Source organism: Dasypus novemcinctus, chromosome 5, assembly GCF_030445035.2.
Source record: "Dasypus novemcinctus isolate mDasNov1 chromosome 5, mDasNov1.1.hap2, whole genome shotgun sequence".
NCBI lineage: Eukaryota > Metazoa > Chordata > Mammalia > Cingulata > Dasypodidae > Dasypus > Dasypus novemcinctus.
The window spans coordinates 131,154,100-131,179,183 of record NC_080677.1 but is presented as its reverse complement, the minus strand read 5'-3'; the positions used below and the strand labels follow the sequence as shown (position 1 = coordinate 131,179,183).

Sequence of the window (25,084 nt, the reverse complement as noted above, 5' to 3'; positions counted from 1 at the left end):
TGGGTTTTCTGTAAGTAATGAGGGCCTCAGCGGACCCTGCTTTGAAAGGGGATGAGGAGTGGCCTTTGGGTGGGCGTGGGGGGCTATAAGTTGCAAAGGCTTATGGCAAGACATCAAATTAATTTGAAGAGGAAGGGAAGACAGACTATTGCCCTCCATCCTCAGCTCACTTCCCTGGTCTGGGGCAAATGGATCCCTCGGAGAACACACACAGGCCCGGGGTTCAATAAGGGCGGCTTAGAAAGGACAATGAGACCAGGTGAAATATTTGATCCTTCATTTTTCTCTTCTAAAAACAGTGGGATTGGTAAGAATCCAAGTAGGCAGTCTGCCATCCCATTTCAGGCATGCCCTCCCAACCACTGAGTAAGGGCAACATGTGTGACTGTCTCCTGCTACTAGGTCCCTCCCTTTTGGACCTAGCGTCCCTGACACCACACATATACCAGTTGTAGGATCAGGCCTGCACACACGGCATGCTGGGCAGCGCAGCACTCAGGGTTGGAGAAGGACCAGCTAACCGTTTACCATTCCAAAACTACTTACCAAATGGCCATTAAGTGCTGGGCACTGCTCTGGGTGCCGGGGATATCCTTCAACACAGCTTCGGGCTTCCAGTCCTTGGATTACTGAGTCTGCCTGACTCTCTCATCAAGGACAGGCCCCCGGCCATCCCAAAGGCCAGTGCTACAGCTGACCAGTCCAGAGCTGGGCCATTTCATTCACACTAGTAAACCCTTACTAAGCCCCCAACTGCCCTCCCCCTCTTGGGGTAGCAGACCTGGGAATCCCACCTGGAGGAGGAATGCAGAGGGGGCCTCTGCTCACCATGGGGCCTCCAGCTCCAGAGTTAGGGATGTTCCCTCTCACCCAGAACACCTCCCTCAGCCCTGAGCACTTCTTGGGACCTTTCCTGGGCACCCTTTTGGATGCCTCTGAAATCCTGTTCTCAGGTCTTCAGAGCCTTGAGGAATCCACCTTTTGAGGGGGTCTTCCACGGCTGGGCTTCTAAAAGCCAACCATTCCTGGCCGTTACTCATTTCTACGCACACACCATCACCACCACCACCACCAGGAGGTCTGCTTGGGTCAAGGGTCCATTAAAGTGCCTCCTCCTTGGTGCTGGGGGTGGAAGCCAGGGCTCCGCGGTGAACTCGCTGGTGTTTCAGCAGGTGCTGCTTTTGGCTAAAGCCCCGGCCGCAGGCAGCACACAAGTACGGCCGCTCGCCCGTGTGGTTGCGCTGATGCCGCGTCAGGTTAGGCTTCTGGCTGAAGCGCCGCCCGCACTCGGGGCAGGGGTACGGCCGCTCGCCCGTGTGGATGCGCTGGTGGATGGTGAGCGCTGACCACCACGAGAAGCTCTTGCCGCACTCGTTGCAGATGAACTGGCGCTGCTCGGGCCCGGCCGGCGGCACCCGCTCTCCCGCCCCGCCCATGCCCCCGCGCACCCTGCTCCACACTAGCCCCCCCGGCCCCTGCGGCCGCTGGGGGCCTAGCGGCTGGGTGGAGAAGCCCAGGGGGCCCTCTGAGGACTGCTCGGAGCCTGGGCCCGGCTCCCCCTCGGCCGCCGCAGGCCGGAGACAGCCCGCGCCGCGGAGCAGCTCGGCGGTGGCGTGGGCGCGCTGGTGGGCCCGCAGCGCCGCGCGGCTGGGGCAGCTCTTGCCGCAGCTGGGGCACTGGGCGGCCTTCTCGGCCGCCAGGTGCGTGCGCTGGTGCTTGAGCAGGTGCTGCTTCTGGCGGAAGCTGCGGCCGCAGGCCTGGCACGGGTGCGGCCGCTCGCCCGTGTGGTTGCGCAGGTGCCGCGTCAGGTTGGGCTTCTGGCTGAAGCGCCGCCCGCACTCGGGGCAGGGGTACGGCCGCTCGCCCGTGTGGATGCGCTGGTGGATGTTCAGCGACGACCACCAGGTGAAGCTCTTGCCGCACTCGTTGCAGATGAACTGGCGCTGCTCGCCGGGTCCCGCGGGGACAGAGATGCCGGGCCGGGCCCCGGGCTTGTTCCACCACCCTTGACAGAGCCCCAGCCAGGCCCATTCGGCGAGCTCCGGCGGCACTGGCCGCAGGCGACAGGCCTTGCGGGCCACCTTGTCTCTGAGCAGCTTCTGCAGCTCGCCTCGGGCCAGCTGGCGGTCTCGGGCGTGGGCGCGCTGGTGGATGCGGAGGCCGACTTTGTGGCGGAAGCAGCGCTCGCACTCAGGGCACGAGTGTGTGGCGGGCCGAGAGTGGGTCTTCTGGTGCTTGAGCAGATGCTGCTTCTGGCTAAAGCGCCTCTCGCACTCGGGGCAGCAGAAGGGCCGCTCGCCCGTGTGGTGCCGCTGGTGGCGCGCCAGGTTCGGCTTCTGGCTGAAGCTCTTGCCACACTTGCCGCAGAGGTACGGCTTCTCCCCCGTGTGGGTGCGCTGGTGGATCTTCAGGGACGACCACCAGCTGAACCTCTTCCCGCAGTCCAGGCACACGAAGTGACCCTCGCCAGCAGAAAGCTGCGCACTTGGCAAGGTGGGAACTGCTACGGAAGCCCTGCGCGCCACGCCCCCATCCTGCTCGGCCGAGGGGGCCCACCGGGGACCCCCAGTCTCCTCTTGTCCCCCCAAGACTCGAGGCTTCCCCATGGTCTGGCATGGCGGGAAGCCCTGATGCAACTGGAAAATGTTTTCCTTATCTTTCTCTGGAAGCATGGCCTGGGGCGCCAGCGTCTGGAGCAGCCACTCTTGCTTCTCTTGCTTTATCTTCATCATTGGTCCATCTCCTGCAGGAGGCAAGGGGAAGAGATGGGGAGAGATTACTCACTGCGTGGTGGGATGGAGAGAAAGAGTGGGAGAGAGGAAAAGTGGAAGTAGGGCAGAGAAGAGAAGAAAAATAAGGCAGTAAAAAAGAATGCAGAAGGAAAAGATTTTAAAATGGAGGGAAGAAAATGAGGGGAAAAGAGAAAGCAAAGAAAGTAGAGACAGGTAGAAAAGACAATATGATAAGGGAAGGTTGAGGTGTGAAGAGCAGAGAGAAAAGCAATACAAGAAAAGACAATCACAGCTGTGCCAAGGATGAGGAGATCCACAGTGTGGATGGTATCTGCCTTCTCTAGCCTAAGGTTGAGATGGTGTCCTGGGCCACCTAGCCCAGGAGAAGCAGAGGTTAAAGAAACCAATCCAGTGGAATTTTCTGAGCCAGGAACAAGAAGAAAATGGTCAAGTTTCCCCCAAAATACCATTCTTTTTCTAAGAAAACAGCTGTACTGAGAGCCTTCTAGGCATGTGACCCCTAATCCCTCGATAAACAGGGGTGCCCACACCCCTTGTCCGCAGCTGCTGCCCACCTCTTCCTCTGTCCACCTCCCCTAACCCCCCACATTGGGGCAGAAACCAGTGTACTAACACCTCACCTGTCTGGCAACCTCACCATCCTTAGACAAAATCAAGTAGATCACAAAGGCCAAAGTAGGTGTTGCTTTGTCCTTGTATTAAATCAAACCCACTTTACTCACGGATCCTACAACACTCTGCTCCTAGCCCATACCCTACACTGCACACAAGTCTACCAGAGGTGGTCTTCCTAGCGCATGGACACAAGGCATAATAGACACAAAAGAATACTGTATGAGTTCATGTGTATGAATTAAAAGCTGGCCAAGCTAATCGGTGAGTTAGAAGTCAAGAAAAGGCTCTCCTTACAGAGGGCACTGTGCTTGGAAGGGGGCATGACGGGCTTCTGGGTTCTGGAAATGTTCTTTCTTGATCTGGGTACTGGTTACATGGGCTTTTCACTTTAGAAGAATTTATAGAGCTTGTTATCCACGAACTTTTCTGAATGTGTGTTATATACTTTACTAAAAATTTACATTTAAAGAGACCTAAGAAACTAAAAAGTTCTTCTACAAGCAGTTGTGAACAAAGAAAAACCATAAACACATGCCAATATTAAAAAAACAAAATAAACCCAAAATAAAAGCAGAAATGCTAGCATAAAAGGAATAGTTATAAAAAGAATTCTGAAAATTCTACACTTCTACATAGACTTTATATCAGTAAACTTGAAAAATCTATATAAAGATGGTTTTGTATGAAAATATAAATTAACAAAACTGACTGAAGAGTAAGTAGAAATCCTGGCTATATAAACAAAATAGATTGAAAGGAAAGCCAAGGCTCTACTTCTAAAATGGGTAACAGGTCCTTATAATTGCATAAGCAAATTTTACTAAAATGTCAAAGGTTTATTCCCAGCTTACACAGAATATTACAGTGATTAGGAGGAAAGGAAGGGAGTGGGGAGAGAATCTACAAGGCTAGCGTAACTCCAGTATCAAAACAAGACAAAAACAGGCATGGGAAAGGTGGAGGTAGGCAGGAAATCACTGGGTTTAACATTCTTAGGAACATAAATACATAATACATTATGGTGTAAACCATAATGTAACCATAATGTAATTAAAAATTTAGAAAATTGTACAGTCTAAAATATAAACCATAATATAAACCAAAATGAATCCATGTTTGGTAGCTGTTTCAATATCTGTACATCAGCTACAGCAAATATAACATGAACATGTAAAAAGATCACTGCTGGAGAAGAGGGAAAGGGTTTGATGTTGGATATATGGGAATCCCCTATATTGTATATGTGGCATTATTATGATCTAAAACTTTTTTGAAGACAAAATTAAAAATTAAAAAAAAAAAAAAAAGATGTAGACACTGAGGAAGGAATCAGAGAAACTGCCTTGCCACTGCACCTATAGGGCAACACCTATTAGTGAAAAAGGCAAAATGTCAAAAACAAAGTTTTATACTTGTCATTTTTAAATACCCCAATTCATTTTTTAATTTTAGTTTTTCTACATTAGTATGTATTCTATTTCTAATCTTTAAACCTACCATTACTATTTCATTTTCCTACAGTTGAATTTGCTAATATATTAGGCTTCATTTTCAAAGAAGTTTTGGACCACAGAGGGGTTCAACTATGGCAGGGGAGGAACACTGATATGGGGTGTTATTGATGGAGGACACAAGGTTGGGAGGGAGCTCTCCAGGGCATGCACATAGGGTATATAAAAATGTTTGGATATTCGATGTGTATTTTCATAGTAGTTAGTTACAAACGACAACTGAGGGAGTGCTGAGTTCCTAGCCAGGGGAGCTCTGTCACATTCCCCAGTGGAACAGCAACAATCCCCCAAGTGCAAGGGCAAAGAGCAGTGAAGAAGGATGGTCCAATGATGAGCTCTTGATACTGATGACTATGCTTATGAGCCTGTGTGCATGAAATTTCAACTAGGCCTAGAGCTGCAGGGTGCCTAAGAGTCACCTCCTGAGAGCCTCCAGGTTGCTCAAATGTGGCCACTCTCTAAGCCACACTCAGCATGTAAATGCATTACCTTCCCCCCAGCATGGGACATGACTACTGGGGATGTCGCTGAGGGATTACTACCAATCACTAGCTGGTGATGCAACTAGAGAAAGACCTTGAATAAAAGGGGGAAATGGTAAAGATAAATGAATTTATATGGCTAAGAGTCTTCAAAAAAGAGTCAGGAGGTCATCATAGAGTCACGCTTACGCATGTCTCAGCAGGATCCCAGAGAGAGCCAAAGTAGGTACAACCCCAGGTACTGGTGCTCCTGAGGGCTACAGAGACACACAGGTTCTATGGTCCTGGCAGATGGCTCTGGAGTTCAGTGTCTTGTTAGTGGGCCCTACTTTGGAATTTGTGTTCCTGAGTGTGACGGAGTTGGACTCAGATGTGACCTTTCTACACATACCTCTTCTGTCAGTTTTACTGAACCTGTGTTTCGTGCTGGGGTTGGTGTATATTCAGGAGACTTAAATCTCTGGACGGTCCATGTGCCAGCTGGGCCCTGAGCCTCAGCAGAGTTGCAACACCTACTCTCTGGTTCATTGGACTTACGCAGGTTAGCTAAAAGGGAAGTGAAGATCGTCAACCACCACATCAGGGAACCAAGAGAGCCTATAACTATAAGCAGGAGAATAACATCCATCAACCATGTGGGATCTAAGCCCCCTCTTGATCTAGAGGTGAAGGGGACATCACCATCCCAGCGTCCACAGAATGGAGGAATAAACTATGGACTAGAGTGGACTTACTGATATTCTACTATAAAACTATTATGACAAGTAATAGAAGAAATTTTAGCATTGAGGTGTAGAAAGTGCCCACAGTAGTTGGTGAGGGCAGGGAGAGGGAAGAAGAGATGTGATGTGGGGGCATTTTTGGGATTTTGAGTTGTCCTAAATGATATGGCAGAGTCAGACACTGGACTTTATATATACTGCCATAACCCACTGAATGTACTGGGAGAGAGTGCGAACTACAGAGTAAACCATTATCTGTGTAGTGCAGCAGTGCCCCAAAATGTGTTCACTGAGTGTGACGAGTGTGCCACAATGATGGGGGAGATTGTTGGTGTGGGAAGAGTGGGGTGGGGGGATGGGGGGTATAGGGGAATCTCATATTTTTTAATGTAACATTTTTTATGTGATGTATATATTTTCAAAAGTATATAATTTATAAAAATGATGTGGTGGGGGGGTGGGGAGTGGGTTATATGGGAAAAAAGAAAGAAAGAAAAAAAGGAGGCAAAAATATAATAAAATTAAACTTCATTTCTGGAGGGAAGAAAAGAAGAAAGAGAAAGGGAGGGAGGGAGGGAACAAGGAAGGACAGAGGGGGGAAGGAAGGAAGGACCTCTTAGCAATCTAGGAATAAAGGCAACTTTCATAAGCTGACAAAGGATCTATACTAGAAATCTACAGTGAACAAAACCAAAGGCAAAAGATTAGAAGCCCATTAAAAACAGGAACAAAACAAGGGTGCTCACTATCATTGACACAGAGGAACTAACTAAAGCATAGGGAAAAGAGAAAACGATATAAATATTGGAAAGGATATTTCCAATTGCTGCTAATGATTAACCTTGAATGTGCCAGAGAATCCACTGACAGTTATTAGAGCTAAAGAGTTCAACGAGATCATCAGAATCCAAAAGCACAGAAAAATCATAAGCTTTTCTTTCATGGCAATAAAAGTAATAACTTCACCAAGAATAAATCTAACAAACATGCAAAACTTACATAAAGAAAACAATTAGGGAAGCGGACATAGCTCAAGTGATTGAGTGCCTGCTTCCCATGTACAAGGTCTCAAGCTCAATCCCTCTACCTCTTAAAAACAAAAACAAAAAAAGAACCAACTCTCATTAGGGAGCAGATGAGGCTCAGAGGTTGAGGGCCTGCTTCCCATGTATGAGGTCTTGGGTTTAATCCCTGGTACCTTCTAGGAAAAAAAAAAAAAATTAAACTTTAGTGAAGGGATAAGGAAAGGCTAAATGAAAGAAAAGACAGTTATATCATATTCCTAGATAAGAAGGCAAAGAACCTCTTTACTCCAAAATAATGTTTAAATTCAGTATAAACCTAATTGCATTAATTATAAAATTTACAATGTACATAAACTTCCCAGAAAATTCTAAAAATGAACAAGGAAGAATTTGGCTTATATGATGGAATAACTGACTACCTTTTTGGAAAAATATTTAGATTTCTAGTTCATATAGTTTACAAATATCAATTCCAGATGGATTTAAGGGCTGGTTTAATATTTAAGAAAAGACAATATAAGTATTAAGATTAGAAATAATTAAATCTAGAAATAATTTAAAACCTTTTAAACAAGATATATAACATTAAATTTAAAACACTTCTATGACAAAAGATACCACAATAAAGTAGAATAGAATGACAGTTTTGGAAAGGGTTTTCCTGAAAACTTCTGAATAATGGAAATGTTTTATATCTGAGCTGTTCAATACACTCTCTAGCCACATGTGGTTATTGAGCATGTTAATGTGGCTTAGCATGCCTGAGGAATTGAATTTTTAAATTTATTTATTGGGTAGCGGGATTTGGCCCAACAGATAGGGCGTCTGCCTACCACATGGGAGGTCCAAGGTTCAAACCCAGGGCCTCCTGACCCATGTGCAGCTGGCCCACATGCAGTGCTCATGTGCGCAAGGAGTACCCTGCCACACAGGGGTATCCCCCGCGTAGGGGAGCCACACGCATAAGGAGTGTGCCCTCTAAGGAGAGCCGCCCAGCGTGAAAAAAGTGCAGCCTGCCGAGGAATGGCACTGCACACATGGAGAGCTGATGCAGCAAGATGACGCAACAAAAAGAGATACAGATTCCGGGTACCGCTGACAAGAATACAGATGGACACAGAAGAACACATAGCAAATGGATACAGAGAGCAGACAACTGGGGGTGGGGAGGGAAGGGAGAGAAAAAAATATATATAAAAGAATAAAATGCTTTAAAAAAACACAAATTTATTTATTTTTAAAAAAGATTTATTTATTTAGTTCTTCTTCCCCCCCCCCCCCCCCATTCTCTGTGTGTTCTTCTGTGTCTGCTTATATTCTCATCAGGCAGCACTGGGGATCTGTGTCTCTTTTTGTTGCGTCATCTTGCTGCATCAGCTCTCCATGTGTGTGGAACCACTCCTGGGCAGGCTGCAGTTTCGTGCAGGGCGGCTCTCCTTGCACAGGGGCCACTCCTTGCACCGAGGGGCACCCTTATGCGGGGGCATCCCTGCATGGGCCGGCACTCCTTGCGTGCAGCAGCGCTGTACATGGGCCAGCTCACCACAGGAGCCAGGAAGCCCTGGGTATCGAAACTTTGGACCTCTTATATTGTAGGCAGATGCTCTATTTGTTGAGCCACATCCTCTTCCCTTAAATTTAATTTAAATTAATTTAAATCTAAATTTAAATAGCCATATGTAGCTAGTGGTTATCATACTACATGGCACAGGTCTAGAAAAAAATGGAATAGCTATAAGGATCTATATGCAGCATATATAAAGAATTCCTGTACATAGGTAAATCAGAGAAGAAAGAATTGGCCAACAGACATATATGAAAAGGGGCTCAACCTCACTGTAATCAACAAAATGCAAAATAATGTACTAGCAAAGAATCTTATCACTTATTGTAGCAGTTTGATATAATTGATGAATTCCAAAAAGAAATATTGGATTATGTTTGTAATCTGATCTGTACCTGGACATGATTGAGTTATCATTAGGGCGTGGAGTCCTCACCCAGATCCAACCCCTTGGTGGGTGGAGACTCACAGATAAAAGGCATGGCAAAGAACAGAGTTGAGGGTTTCTGATGTTGAAGTTTTGATGTTGGAGTTTGATGCTGAAGACTTAAGCTGGAGCTGCGGGAAGTAAACTTGGAAGTTAAGCTCGCAGAGGAAAGAGAAGCCAGCCCCAGGAAGGAAGGAACCTTGAAGGCAGAGAAAAGCAAGCCCCAGGAATGTAGGAACCCAGGAAGCCTGAACCCCGTAGATGTCAGCAGCCATCTTGTTCCAAATAGACTTTGGTGAAGGAAGTAACTTATGCTTTATGGCCTGGTATTTGTAAGCTCCTACCCCGAATAAATACCCTTTATAACGCCTAGTAGATTTCTGGTATTTTGCATCAGCCACCCTTTTGTCTGACTAATACACTTATGATAGCAAAAACTGAAAGATCTATAATATTCCTGCCTCACACATATACATGGAAACTAGATAGGAAAATAAGTACATGTGTGGGTACGCTAGAAGCAGAAACTAGTTCAGACTTTTGGGGAGACAATTTAACAGTGCTTATTAAAATTGTAAATGTGTTTAATCTTCTATCCCCTTAATCAAGCAATTTCACTCTTGGGGTTTAGCCTAAAACATATTTACTTATAAGTGCAATGAGGATTGTTCAAGAATATCCACTTAAGTGCTACCTATAATACTAAAACATTGAAAACCATCTAATTACCCATCAATGAGAATATTTTTTTAAAAAAATATTCACCTCCTTCATAATATGGAATACTATGCCACGATTAGAAAGAATTAAAGGTATGATATGTACTAATGTGGGAAGATTTCTAAAACTTTTTTAATTTTTATTTTTGAGGTACTGGTGACTAGGGATTTAACACAGGACCTCACATGTGGGAAGTTGGTGCTCAACCACTGCAACATCAGCTTCCCTGAGTCAGTTTTTTCATTTGTTTGTTTTTGTTTTTCAGGGGTCACTGGGAACCCAACCTGGGACCACCCATGTGGGAGGCAGGTGCTCAACCGCTGAGCTACATCCACTCCCTTAAAACATTTTAAGAGAAAAAAACAAGTTGTAAACAATATGAAGTCTGATCCCATTTATGAAAAATAAGACTGTATGTCTCCATGTATATATGCATGAGTCACGATGATTCACAGCAAAATGAAAATGAGGGTTACCCTGTGGGAGATAAGGATGATAGTGCAACTAGATGGGAAGTCAAAGGGGACTGTTACTTTTACCTATATTTCTGAATTTTTATAAGAGTATTCAAAATTATAATTTTTAAATCTTTAAAAATTACTAAGAAATAAAAAAACTGAAAATGCCTCTAATCCAGGGACCTTTAGCTTAGGACCTACAAGCTCTATTCCACTCCAAAGCTGCCAAGATCATCAGGAGGGCATAGAAAACGATGTCAGGACCATGGGGGGGACCATGAAAACAAGCTTTAAAGAGCCAGTTTCCCTCCTGGGAAAATAACTCCCCAAGTGCTTAGTTGAAAGAAGTCACTTTGTTAGGAATAATAATTTAGAAACAAAATATCCTCAAGTGCTTTAAATTGTATATTGGCAGGAATTGAACACCCAAGTCTAACAAGTTAACGTGACCATGAGTGCATCTTCTGATGCACTGACATATTGGCGAGTGGAAGATGTTAATGGTGCTAGGTGTCCAAATAGGCAGTCAGGCAGCAAGTCCAAAATAAACTAAAGTAAGAGAGACGCCATCTGTCCCTGAGTGACAGGGCACTGGTAAAGCTCTGCAGGCCCACGAAAGCGACTGTCTTGCCCTGATCAAACTTGGCCTCAACGTCCATCATACGTGTCTACCGGCTGGGAAGGCCCGCCCTCTCTAGGCCAAGATGGCCTGGACCTGGAAGTCCCAGAATGCCATGGCAGCGTTCTCTTGCCTCCTGGAAAAGGAGAAATGAGTTGTGTTGTGTGTGAAGCTTAAACCTTGCACATCTACCCCTGAGGCCCTAAAACCTGGGGATGGTGTGTGCTTGAACTTCAGTTTGTCACAGGGCACATGCCCTTAGGGTACATGTATTAACACAAAGGAAAACAGGGTCTCCAGAACTCCCTTTGGAAGGAGCCCTGAAATGATGAGGGCTCCTCAGTCATCATTAAAAGGATCTCTGGCTTCTTAAAAAGATTCTAAATGGCTCAGATAATATTTAAAAGGTGCATTAGAGGTATAGGCGCAATGATCTAACAAGTGGACGCCTTCCAGCTGGTCTGGCTGTTCTGAGGCTGTGCAAAGTGTGTGTCCCCGCCTCAAGGGCAGTCTGCTCCAGGTGGTGATGGTTTAAACAGGCATTGCTGGCCAAGGACAATACAGCTGCCACCCAGTGCCTGGGCCTCGGTGCCTCCCAACAGTCTGGCCAGTGTTTTCCCAACTAAAACCACAAGGTTAGAGCGGGGCTGGTGGACTCTGTCTCTCACTTCCAACACAGCTGTCTCACTGCTATGGGGCGTCTGTGTTAGGATTCCACTTGGGTCTTTATCTGGGAAAAAGGGCCATTCTACTAAAAAGTTTGGAACGGTCTGGTTTAGGCTTTACTGTAATGTCAGTAGCACACTTTTAAGCACACATAGAGTGCTTTCAGTGTTCCAAAGTGAGAACCTGTGCGCCCAAACCCTGGCATCTCAGGGGAGGAAAAGGCACTCCAGACTAGGGCGTGGGCTGGCCACGGTCCCTTGAAAAGTCTGCCAGGAAAGGCCAGACTTCCTGCACCAAGTCTGGAGGGTTTTTCCAGACATCACACTGTCTCCCTTTGAACTTGCTGATGCATTTCTTTTGTACCTTACTGCCTGGTTTTTGTCTCCATCTAAGGCCCATCAAAATGATGATTCAGGTAGGGAAGGCAGCTCTCCCCACAGGGGCAGTGGGCATGTGCTCCAAGGTCCATTGGGAGACTCCTCTGGAGCTGGGAGAGAAGTGATGACCTGAGTCACTGCTGAGGGGTCCCGAGGCACCCGCAGCCCCAACTATGCTGGGCAGGGCTTGCCACAGAGGCTGGTCAGAGCTGTTCCCAGCTGCCAGGGTCTGCCTTCATTCCCACGGTACATGGATGTGGGAAGGGCTTCAGCTGAGATCACGGACTCGAAAGGCGAGTGTTTCACCTGCAGCAGCACTTGCCTGGAAGAGACGAAAACTGACCGCTGCATTTCAACACAACCAACACTAACCAGCTTTAGTTGATAAAGACCATGACCTTTAAAGCCTCACTGGACCTAAATGAAGGTACTTCCCTGACCAACATATAAGAGGGATTTTTTTTTTTTTTTAAGATTTATTTATTTCTCTCCCCTCCCTCCCCCCACTCCCGCCCAGGTTGTCTGTTCTCTGTGTTTATTTGCTGTGTCGTCGTCTTTGTCCGCTTCTGTTGTTGTCAGTGGCTCGGGAATCTGTGTTTCTTCTTGTTGCGTCATCTTGTTGTGTCAGCTCTCCATGTAGTTGGCACCATTCCTGGGCAGGCTGCACCCTCCCTCGCGCTGGGCGGCTCTCCCTATGGCACTCCTTGCACGTGGGGCTCCCTTATGCGAGGGACACCCCTGCGTGGCAGGGCACTCCTTGCGCGCATCAGCACTGCACGTGGGCCAGCTCCACACGGGTCAAGGAGGCCTGGGGTTTGAACCACAGACCTCCCATGTGGTAGATGGATGCCTTAACCACTGGGCCAAGTCCGCTTTCCTTTCTAGCACTTTAAAAAACAAAACTGATTTTCCCCTCTGTAAATTTCTTCCTTTTTTTTTTTTTTTTTTGGAGGTACCGGGGATTGAACCCAGGACCTCACACATGGAAAGCAGGTACTCAACCACTGAGCTACACCTGCCCCCCAGCTCTGCAATTTCTATAGGGGTGTGTGTGTTCACTTGCCTGGCAAGTTAATAGGCTGGGCTTTGTCTTTTTTTTTTTCAGCTCCTCTAGCCTTTGTCCCATTCTTTGACATGACCTTCGATATCCTTTAATTCGCCCTGAAATTCTACAATTTTAAAAGTTACTGGCTGAGCTACTGACAGCAAGTCATGCTCAGCTACAGAGAGGACAAAGGCAGGCAGGCCTGGGAGGAGGCGTCTGGTTGACTTCCTGCCTTCTTCATCTTCTCTTTCTTACCTGTGCCGTCACCAGCCAGGCCACTCTCCATCCTTGGAGGCTTCCTGAGGCATCAGCATGGGCTGGGTCCCTGCCCTGCCATCTGTGGGGAAGATGGGAGCAAAACAAAGAGAATTGGCCTGTGGGACAAGGAAGAAAACTGGTCTCATCCCACTTCATGTAATGCATGCTCTTTCTCAAAGGTTTCTTTCACTTACCTCATTTGGAATTTGCAGGCTTTTTGAAATTGCCACATACAATTCACCTGCTTGACAAGTAAAATAGGTGCAGTTCCCATTTAACAAAGCAGAAATGGAAGCCAGAGCGGCCATTGACATGCTCCAAGTTACAGAGAGGGTTAAATGATCTAAGTGCCGGACCAAGCTTCACGGCCCCTGCCCTTGCAGGGTGGATGTGTGAAGGACACCATGTGTGAGAACCAGGAGGCTCAGTTGTTTAACAGAGGTTTGTTGGGATCTGTGAGGGCATGAAGACATAAGCACAAAGCTGCCCAGTGAATGATGACATCTTCAGGGCCACTCCCCTGGAAGCCAGAACTGACCCTCGAATTCTCTGAAATGCCTGGCCTCCTCTCTTTCAAAGTTCCCTTCCATGTTTCAGCACAGGCCCTTCCAGGGAGACCCCCACAGCCACTCCTCTCTGTATCACAAAAATATACAGTCAACTCTGGGTTACCAGTTAGTCCCTAGTTAACCGATCCTGGGCGCCTTTTTTGTTCTGCCCAAGAGTTCTCAACATTTCACGCCTTGCTCATTTCATGCCTGAACATGAGCAGGGATAGGTCATGCCGCTGCTCCTCACACGCTCACAGCGTGCTCCTGCGCCGGTGGTGGAGCGGCTCTTCCCTGTGGCTCGCTTCCTCACGCCTTTCAGGTCTCTGCTTACATATCACCTTCTCATGGGCCCCCCGACCACTCTTGACATATGAAGTCACGACCCTAACTCCACCTCACGTTTCCTCTCCCTCTTCATCATGTTTCACCTCGTGACTCTCCGCCTCTGGGCATGGTATTTACTTGTCGGGCTATTGCCCATCTCCACAAGGGCACCGACACTTCGCCAGAGCCTACAAGGGAGCCCGGCTGCAGACAGCACTTCCTGTGTGCGGATTAAAGGCGCTGCTGGGTTTGAACTGCAGCTCAGAGCTGGATGGGCAAGCAGCCTAGCAGCTTATCTTATCCACGCCAGCGACTGTGCTGTCCCTCTAGCGACAGGGATCTCGTGTCATGGGCCTTATCCCTTAGCACCCTGTGCTCACGACAGGCCCCAGCCCTGATGGGCAGCTGGCTGCTATGCGGAGACACTGTGCGCGTGCTGCCACCACGAAGGGGAACCTCTCCAGGTGTCCTTTTCAGGCACCAGGGCTCAGCGACCCTTACAGGAAGACCCAGCCTTCCCTTGCTGTCCTCCCCAGGCTCTGGCTGATCCTGCGATCCTAGGGTCTCCTCTCCCAGGGCCCCTCCCAGCATCTACCCAGCTAAGAATGTGCACTCTGGCCTCAGGGAAGAGGGCAGAGGGCCCGGTTGTTGAGCGTTTCTCCTGTGCTTTCTTATAGACACCACAGCCTGCTCGTGGCACAGAGAAGAGGTGGGCAGCAGCGAAAGGAGGCAAGAGGCCCCACCCCACAGGAGTCCCGCTTCCTTCCTCCCCACTCGCTCATCTGCAGGTTATGTGTGAGCTTCTGTGCCCCACACCTTGGGAAACCGCTCACAGAACTGGAGGTTTAACGTCCAACTAAAAAGGCTCAGAGGACTGGCAAAAAGACAGGTCCCTTCATCGTGGACAGACTCAGACTGTGGGGGTCAGAGGCCTGGGCTATGAACTCAGGTGGACAGAGGAGTAGGACTGGGCTTTTTCAAAATCTCCCCCACAACTAGGGGCCCCTTAAGCCAAAGCAAAGACAGTCCCACTTTACCCTCCTGCCTTCCAAGAGGTATTAGGTCCTAAAAATAGACTCAGGCACAGAAGGGCTTAAGTTCTTGGGTGACAGATCCAGAGCAAGTTACCCAGCACCCCTCAGCACTTCTGTCAGAGGCACATCCAGGCTCAGGGAAAGCAGGGCTTGTGGGCTGGAGAAGAGGAGAAGTGGAAAAAGAAGGAAGGGGCTGAAAGATAAGGAATGAGAGAAGGGAATAAAATGGGAGAAGGCAGGCCATGTCTTTGGGTGCCCACATCCCTCTGTGGGAATGTGTAAGGAAAACAGGGCCACCAGGTGTCCTGCTGACAAAAACCCTGGGAAAATCCCACCTACCGGAACCCATTACTTGGCTGATGCTGGAGGGGTCGCTGGAACCCAAGCTAGCAAGTTGCCCAGCAACACACCCCTGTCAGGAAAGAGGAGTCAGGGGGATAGAGCCACAATCCCCCAATACTCACACCATCTCTGAAGGTTATTTAATCAATCGCAAAGTGCCCTGACCCCAATCTCTGAGCACCCTTCCCTTCTGTTGCCCAGAAAATTCTGCAGAGAACAGGACACACACACTGGATGACCAGCTAGTCTAAGGCACAGGCCTGGTCACCTCCCCTAGCCCACCCCCGGCTCTGGGCCCTCGCCTCGCCCCACTCACTCCACTCAGCCATGCTGCACTGAGCTAACGGTGGCCTCAGTGGGACAGCCTCAGCCCAGGCAGCAGCTGCCATGACAACTGCTGAGGCCACACAAAGAAGGGACTGAGGCCTGTGGCAGGTGGTAACATTTGGGGGCAGGGGGAAGGTAACAAAGGAGCTTTGGCTTTGGGGGGGAAGGAGGGTAGAGAGACAGCTGCTGGGGTGAGGAGAAAGGCCACAGGCCAGGAAGAGGCAGTTCAGGGACATGTCCAGGTCTCTCCACATCCTCCCAAGCCTCAGTGCCCTGGCACTTCTTCACCAACCACACACGCAGGCCACAGGTGGGGAGGTGAGATGTAGATAGGTGCCTCCGGTCCTCCGTAGCCGGTGGGCTGGGCCTGCCTACATGACTTCCATCGGGAGGTGAGGGTGGAGCGGCTGGCATCTCCCCAAACCCGGCCAGAGGCCCAGCCGGCAGGCTCTTATCAGCGAATGGGTCCCAGCCCACAGCCACATCCTGGTCTTCATCACACCACCAACCCCTTCCCCTCACAGGAAATCGTGGCAGGGGCAGGTTTCCTCACGCTGCCCCCTCCAAATGTCAAGCTGAGTGCCCCTCGCCCCATGTGCCTGCTCTTTCCAGCGGGGGCCACCATTCTTCCTGCAAGGCCTGCCCCTTCCTCCTTAACCACATCCTGCCCAGCCCTCAGCCAGTCTAACCCACTCCGCTCTCAGTGGATTTGCCCCCTGCCACCCTCCCCACTCCCCGGCCCCACCTTTTCTCACAGGCTCATAGAGTTCACATGCAGCTGCTGTCTGCCTGGTCCCTTTCCTCAGCCTCATTTCCTCCAGTTTCCCTGGCGGCAGGCCTCCCCTCTCCTTGCCCTGACCCCCACGGGAGCTCACTCAGGGTTAGACCCACAGGAAGCGAGATGCCGGACTGGGTCCTAGGCCGTCATTTCCAAAGGTGGATTTATGGTGGACTGGTTCCAGTCAAATCTCCAACCCCCCACGGAGGGAGAGTGGCGGGAGGAGGAAGTTCAGACCACGAGGCAAGCGTGTTCCCCAAGGAGGGATCTATCGGTGTGCTCTTACACTGCTGCTCCCTGATGCGCAGGTTCTTCACCTCCTACACTGTCATCTATTTGAGGCAAGTGTGGGGTGTCTGTCTGAATGCCTCCATATTGATCTGGATATGGAAAGAAGAGCGGATGGTTGACCAGGATTTTAAAAGGGACAGGAAAAGTATGCCATTTGCTGAGCACCAGCCACGTGCCAAGTGCTCTCTCTCTGTGGGGCACTTAGCAAGCATCACATATTTCATCCTTGGCAACTGTGAGAGACAGCTAAGGAAACTATGGCTCAGAGAAGTTAGGTAACTTGCTCAAGGTCACACATCAAGTAAGTGAAGGAGCCAGAATCAAACTGGAGTCAGCCTGCACCCACAGCTGGGGCTTTTTCTACTGGACCATGTCGCCACCTAAGAGAAGGTACATGAGTTACCCAGGAGGTACCTGCGATAGAGTCAAAACTTAAAACCGCCAGGGAAGCGGATTTGGTTCAATGAATAGAGTGTCCGCCTACCACATGGGAGGTCCAGGGTTCAAACCCAGGGCCTCCTGACCTGTGTGATGAGCTAGCTGGTCCACGCGCAGTGCTGATGCGCACATGGAGTGCTGTGCCATGCAGGGGTGTCCCTCGTGTAGGGGAGCCCCATGCGCAAGGATTGCACCCTGTAAGGAGAGCCGCCCAGTGCGAAAGAAAGTGCAGCCTGTGCAGGGGTGGTGCTGCACACACAAGGACAGCTGACGCAGCAAGATGACGCAAAAACAAGACACAGATTCCTGGTGCCGCTGACAAGAATACAAGCGGACAGAAAAGAACACACAGCAAATGGACACAGAAAGGAGATAACGGGGGGTGGAGTAAATAAAAAATAAATCTTAAAAAAATAAATAAATAACAACTTAAACCACCAGTCCCTAACTACCAGGAGTTTGGCTACACCCATATGTGGTCATTTATATTTAAATAGACTAAATTAAGTTAAAAATTTGGTTCCTCAATCAAGTGCTCAATGCTCAATGTGGTAGGTCATAATGGAGAGCAGGGAACCCCCTGTGGCAAGTTCTAGTCTGTAAGCTCCAGGAAGGGAGGACCTGGTCCTGCCCCATCTCTGACATACAGAAGGTGCTCAACAGATAATGAATGAATGAATGAGAAAAATGGAGGACTCTGGAGAGGTAGATCCTCTGGCCACAATCCTATATCACCAATAAAAAATAACTCAGGGCAAATCAAAGATTCTCTGCCTAAGAAACTGATTTCAGTTGATATCTGTTGATGTTTTACTATTAAATATACAATCACAAGTGTAGCATAGGAAATTGATATCAACACTAAATGCATACACATATACATCCAGAGACAATCATACCTAAACACAGCTAAGTAAATAAAATTTCAAAGATACAAAAAGACAGATATGAGAATATCTGCAAAACTGGATATGCAAAATACATAGAAATTGTAATATTAAAAAAAAGAGATATACCTACAGATTCACAGAAACACAAATGTGCCAGTGTGAACCATGTAAGCACAAATAACTTCACAGCACATGCATGGAAACAGAAATGCACACCAATACCCTCATATTGGCATGGGTATCCCCATTAGGCCTACCTGCCCCAAGGAACAGAACTCAGGGAAGCAGAAACAGAAGCCATAAATCTCCAAGGAGCCAGGAAGGTACCAGCAGAGCTGGGAGGCAGTTTGGATGGGGAACAGCCGCTTATTGGGTTGCCTGACCTGGGGGCATGAGGCCAGTGAGGGCTCCAGTTGACTGGGGAGAACCTGGAGAGGGACAGAATTCCCAGAAAGGGAATTAGGCCGTGTCCAGAGGCCAAGTGCTGTCCTGAGACCCCACCCTAGGCTAGGCCCAGCAGGGGGTCTGGCCCCTGGAGAAGCAGCAGGACCTTTACCCTTTCGGCAGCTTTGCATGACCCTGACCCCCTTTCCCCAGTCAGGGCTGGCTCCTCGTCCCAAGTCATCCCTCTGACGTCCACTCCCAAAGGCTGGTGGAGGTCTCTCGGGGCATGGCCCAGCTCTCAGACCTACTTCAAGGCAGCCCTTCAACCCTGTCCTTCTCCTTAGGTCCCCAGTCCCACACATCAGGCCCATGTCATACCCTGGACATAGTCAGGAGCCTTAAGTTCTAGTCCCACCTGTCACTAATCCGTGGCTTGTCCTTGGTGAGTTACTTCACCTCTCAGCCAGAGGTTCCTAAGGGTGAGTGTGACCAAAAACACCTGCTCCACAGGCTTGTTATAAGCATCAAATGAGGCAAGTCTTGTGAGAACACTCTACTTTCTGAACCCTATAAACTAGGCGGGATCTTTTTTCTCCCATTATAATTGTCTGAGAACAATCCACGCCTACATTTTATAAGCCCTCTCTTCAAACACCACCTCTGTTGGATCACTCTTCCCAAAATGTCACTCCTTCAAGCTGCTTAACAATCTTCAGAGGCTCCGCAGTGCTCACACACCAATTACTGTCCACTGCTCAGTAATTTGAACTTGGCTTTGCAGGAGGAAGAGGATCTGAGCACCTTTTTATTATTATCAGGTCTACCTGCATAGTCCTCCACTTAAAATGCAGCCCCAGGTACAGTGGCTCAGCTGATCCTCAAAGCCCTGGAGTGGAGGTTTGTGGGGGCAGGGAGGGGCTTTTGCTGGGCTGGGTCAAGAGCATGTGTTGGGGTGCAGAAGCAGAAATATGCGAGACATGGTGCAGGCATGGGCTGGGTAAGAGGTGCCCAGGCTGGAGGGTGGAGGGGGCTGTGAAGGCAGCACGAAGGAGGCATGGGAGGGGGCGGGGACTGAGGGCTAGGCAGAGGAGCCTGAATCTCTGGTGAGGGAATAGAGCCTTGGGAAGCTTCCACTGGACTTGGGCTCAAAAGCTAGCTTAGGAGATGAGCCCCAATGGCTGTACACCCCAAAATGGAAGGGCAGGGTAGAGGGCAGCCAGCCTGGTCCCTGTCTCCCAAGACCTGGTTCCATAGCTCCTGTTCCCTCCCTGAAGGGCCAGCCCTGCTCCTGCCCCTGCCCCATGGCCCTGACCATGCTCCAGCTGGATATCCCTCTGGAGAGCCAGCTCTGCTCCAGGGCCAGTCCCACGTCCCTGGTTCCATCAGACTTTCATACCCTCCTCTCGTCCAGAGTCCATGAGCTAAGCGGGACACACAAGCTAAATGCCAGTAAATGATTTTAAAATGTCACAAAGGCTGTGGACTTACTGCCAGGACCGCAGAGAAACAAGCATGCCCAGAGGCCTAGCCCAGACCAGGTGAGCGCCCTTCCACCCTGGCATGCCTCGCATCCTCTCTCCAACTCCCGTGACGATTCCCCTGTCCCGCTGGGACCTGCCCCACCCCATCTTCCTCTCCCATCACCATCCTCCAGCTGCTCAAAAACCCTCTCTTCTCTCCAACTTCCCCACCATCTTACTCAGCAGAAGATCAAGTCTCCCAGTCCACTCCCCACGTTTACCCTTCTTCAAGCCCTGCCCCTTCCTCCCTCTTCCTGCTCCACCATCTTTAGACCTCAGTCTCCCAAACACTTTGGTCCTCACTTCTAGGAGAGGAGACCAGAGTGGGGAGCAAGGGAAGGGCATCCCATTATCCCAAAGAAAGAGCATGGTGTAGTGGAAAAAGTGGCAGGCCCAAGACCTTGAACTGGGACTGATTTTGCTTCTGGTTAGCTTGTGACCCTAGGCAAGTCATTTGGCTTCTCTGGGCCTCAGTTTCCCCATGTGCAAATGGAAATAATTCTTGCTCCTATGTATAGAATTGTATCAAGTAGGGAGGGGAGCCGTGTAAAAGGATTCTGAAAAATGTTTATGAGCGGCAAGACAAATTCTTTTCAGGTCATTGCTGCAGCCATCACCCCCTCCCCGCTCCCCACACTGTAAGAAATGTGCCTCAGGTACATTCATGCCCTGGTATGAAGAGCCAGCCTGGTTTAATGACTTCGGACTGCTGCTCCCAGCATTCCCTGGGGACCAGGAGGACATGACAGTCAGTCATTGCTTGACCCCACCATGCCTGCCAGGGGCTGAGGTGCCTCCTTCTAGGACTTCTGCCTTTGCCTTGGTAGGACTGTCCCATCTGCGTCTCCACACCTGAGTCCCACACCCTGGCATCCCTTGTTCATCCCATCTCCCTTTTGAGAAGAGCAGTAGTCACATTTCTCTGCCCCAAATCCAGCACTTAGGAGATACCCAGGGCCTGGGAACCCCCACTGTCTTACCTAAAGGCAAGGGATGAAACCAACTGCTAAGATCCTTTGATTCCTTGTCACCTTTTAATTTAGTAACACTTTTCACCTCTTGCTGCATTCAAAGAAACTTGGGAAAGTGTCTCCTTCAACAAAGGAGGAAAGCGAGGCTGGGAAAGGTGGTTAGAACTCAGGTCTCCCCTGCACACCCCTGAGCACCCCCAGCCCTAGGAAACCTTGCCTTGGATTCCGCAGCATAACCCTCACCAGGAGGGCAGAACATCAACCATGGGCTCTGCACTTGCCCAGGGCATTCCTTGCCTCTGCTGGGGGTGGGGAGTGCTGGAATCTTCATCAGTTCATCAGGCCTCTCAAAAATGCTCCCATCTTTCCTACCACAGAGCACAAACTCCCTGGAGTGGTCACCAAGGCCTTCCAGCCACCCATCCTGCATGCCAGACTGGTCTTTTGGCATCAATGGATGCCATTTAGCCTTTTCTATCATCACTACCCCTATCTGGAATACTCTCTTCTGACATCTCCACCTTCCACCCATGCTCGCCTGTCAAAGTCTTTTCCACCCTTTAAGGCCACACCAAGATCCTCAGGGATGGCTCCATGCTATTGTCTGAGCCACTCGCTCTTCTTTCATTGCCCTGCATTGCCTTGAACCTTAAACTGTATTTAAATCTTGTTGTAGTTAACACTAGTCTATTAAGTGGCAAGGAATATACCACTTTTGGCCCTGAGACACGGTCTTACCCCCAACCTAGACTGGCTCTTTGATTAGATAAACACACAGCCAATGTTTATTGCATTGAATCTGAGCATCTCCCAGAGACGCTTTTGGCTCTGGCTCACCTGCCCACCGTGATCACAGCCATTCTCCCAACATGAGGAGCAGTGAGAAGGTCCCCTGACAGAGGGGGCAAGCTACAGCCCGAGAGGGAAGCTCTCTGCCACAGGCCTTTATCTCCAGATCTGACATCTCTTCTGAACCTCTTCTCACAAATGACTTCTCTTCTTCCAGGCTCCTCGACCAAAACATGGGGGAAGAGGGGTCTCTTTTGCAGGCACTTAACCATTCTATGAACAGCACCCCTCTCTCCAGCAGGTGACCCTGCTGACCCCAGCCTTCCTCCTGAAACTTTCCTTCCTTCTCTCCTGGTTCTCATCTCACCTCTCTGGCCACTCCTCAGCCTCCACAGGCTCCTCTTCCTCCACTCCCTCCTCAAATCTTGGTGTCCCTAAGGGTTCTGCCCTTTGCACTATTCTCTCACTTTCCTTTCCCTGGATTTTCTTCAACCATTACCTGAACAGTAACTCTCAACCTGTATTTCAGTTCTAAGCCCCTGGCTGGACTCCAGACCCAAATACTCAACCACTTCTGGACATCCCCATTTGGATGTCTCGCAGATCTCAAACTCCACCCCCACCCCCAATCCTGCTCACCTCCTACATTCCCCAACTATCCTGCTTAGCAACAGGCACCTCTACCTGCATAACTGCCCACTCATACCTGGCAACCTGGTAACCATCCTCTCCTTCCCATTCACTGTCACAAGCAGTAGGTGACTGGGTTCTATCTTGAAGATCTCCTACTGCCACTGCCTTAGTTCAGGCCTCACCACATCTCACCTGGATTACTGCTGCAGTTTTATTGCTTATCTTGTCCCCTCAAATCCACCCACCCACCAAATCCCAAAGCAATTTCTCTAAAATTGAAATTTGGCCATGTTACTATTTTGCTTAAAATACTTCAATGGTTCCCCCAACACTTTCAGATGCAGCTAAAAATTTCATGGTAAATAAGGCCATTCAAAATCCGGCCTCTGCTAGCCTCCAGGGAGCCTCTTTGGATCCTAGTCAGAGGTGTCTTCTCTGTTTAATCTGTATACCCCCTAACCCTGTGCCATCTACATGGTGTAATAATATTTTGTCTGTCTCCACAACCAGATTGTAAAATCTTAAGACAAGAAGTGCTTCTCTCTCTTCAGCACCTAGCACAAGGTTCCACTATAAACCACCAATAAGAATTTTATTAAGAAGTATTGAAAGAAGAGAAATTTTGGTCCAAAATATATTAGAAGCACAGAATTATGGAAACTTTGAGCTAGAAGACTCATACAATCTCATCTCTCCAATTTTACAGATGAACATGGGGAACCAAAAAGAATGGTTAACGGTGGAGGCTGAACTATTACAACCACCTCCAACCTCTGGGCCTTTGAATACCCCAATCCCATCTATGGCTGACCTAGACCCATTCCACACTCCACCTTGCCCAAAGGGCTGAAGGCGGCAATAACTCTATATCCTCCACCTTTACAGGGGAAGGAAGTCCCAACCCTGTCAGCCCCCCCTCCACTGCATTCTTAGGTCCTAGGCCCACTTTCTTGGAATGGTCGTTTTGGGAACACCCCCCTACACATAACATTCCCAACTTCTGCGGCGCTTCCATTTCATTGGTCTCCACCTCCAGTCTTCAGCCTCACTCATTTAATCATTTATGAAGCACCCACTATGTGTCACTCTGCCCTCAAAAAGCTCTGTCTACTGCAGAGAGTGACACAAACGGCTAACTACCGAACACCGTGGACAAGGCACGGGGAGAAACGCGCACGGGAGGGGCCTCTAGGCAGCCCTCCCGCCCCCTCCAGCTCTCACACGCCCCGCCCCGCCCCCCAACAATACCGCTCCTGACAACTCTGCCCTGCCTCAGCCCCTTCCCTACCCCAACCTGCAGGTCCCCTTCCCCTGGGGCTGTGTGTGGCGAGGAGGGGGTGGAAAGTTTGGGAGCAGGAGGAGAAGGGGCTCACGGGGCCCCGAGGCCCCCGGCACCCCACATCCTCCTCCAGCTCGCGGCCGGGTGGGAGGAAGAGCGGGAGGGGCGGGGCGGGGCGCTGATCCCTCCAGCAACGGTCCATCCTCCCGCATCGCCCCTCCCCAGCCCGAAAGTCAGAGAGCCTCGTGGGGAGGGGAAACGGGGAAATAAATACCTTTGACTTTGTAGCTAAGGTTAACGGGAACTGCCACCCCGGGGGCGAGTTGGGCACTGTGGGCCCGGCCCTGGCCAGTCCCAGGGCGGGCAGGGCGGACGGGCACCCCTGATTGGTTGGCAGGCCTGGCCATCCCCAGGGCTGCCCGGCCACCTGATTGGCTGTGCCGCTCAGATGACCAGTGCGACCCTATCGGAGAAGCCCGCGGGGCGGCCCCCTTTGTTCTCCAGAGCCAATAGCCCAGGTGGGTGGGCTGACCTCGCCTCCCTTGGGGCCTCGCAGGGGGCAGAGACCTGGCATTAACCCGTTCGCCGCTGGGACGAACAAAGGGTCTGGAGGCAGGAAGACAGGAGAGGTGAGGTAAGAGTGAAGAACAGCAAAGGAGTGAGAAAGGAGTGATTTTAAAAATACTCATAAAACATTTCTGCGTCCTCCCCTGCAATTTCACCCCTTTCTCAAGACCCAAAGTTAGTCCCACCTCCTCCCTAGCTACTCCAGTTCACCTGGGTCTCCCTTCCCAGAAAGGAGCTTATCTTAAGTACCAGATCTCCTGAAATTTCTGACGCACTTTTTCTTCCTTTGAGAGCCTTAACATTTCTGAAATCAGAGTATATATTCAAATTCAATCATTCATTCAGCAAGTATTTGTCGAATGCCTGCAACGACGTGTCAGCCACTGTTCTTCAGCCTGGGAATACATCAGGGAACAAAACATAAAAATTCCTGCTCTGATGCTCACATCCAAGTCTTTTGCTTTCTTCCTCTGAAAGGTGTTATTGATGATATTACAATATATTATCTGAGTTAAGAAAAACGGCAGTGAAAAGACATGCGTCTCATGTAGGTGCAGGAAGGGAGAGAGCTCAGTCTACCTTCTTAGCACTCAGAACAGCAATGTTCATATAATAGATGCATAATAAGTGATTTTTAGGGTTCTCAACAAGATAATTTTAGGACTCTCTACAAGAAACCTTAAAAATCATGAAAATCAGCTGCTTAGTTTTCAAGTTGAGGAAA

At 49.4% G+C, this 25,084-nt stretch overlaps 1 protein-coding gene across 2 annotated transcripts; it reads right to left on the bottom strand.

The window, feature by feature from the left end:
- Positions 1–972: 972 nt before the first annotated feature.
- ZNF775 (zinc finger protein 775) lies at positions 973–24,167 on the bottom strand. 2 transcript variants are annotated; one of them, XM_058297561.2, is made up of 3 exons: positions 24,068–24,167; positions 13,240–13,321; positions 973–2,743 (listed from the first exon to the last, which is right to left on the bottom strand). In XM_058297561.2, exons 2-3 carry the CDS (start codon positions 13,268–13,270, stop codon positions 1,101–1,103), a joined length of 1,674 nt encoding a protein of 557 aa, XP_058153544.1. In that variant the 5' UTR covers positions 13,271–13,321; positions 24,068–24,167; the 3' UTR covers positions 973–1,100. The 2 variants fall into 2 exon arrangements, with proteins under 2 accessions (XP_058153544.1, XP_071071446.1); XM_071215345.1 differs by lacking the exon at positions 24,068–24,167 and adding an exon at positions 18,475–18,611.
- Positions 24,168–25,084: the final 917 nt, after the last annotated feature.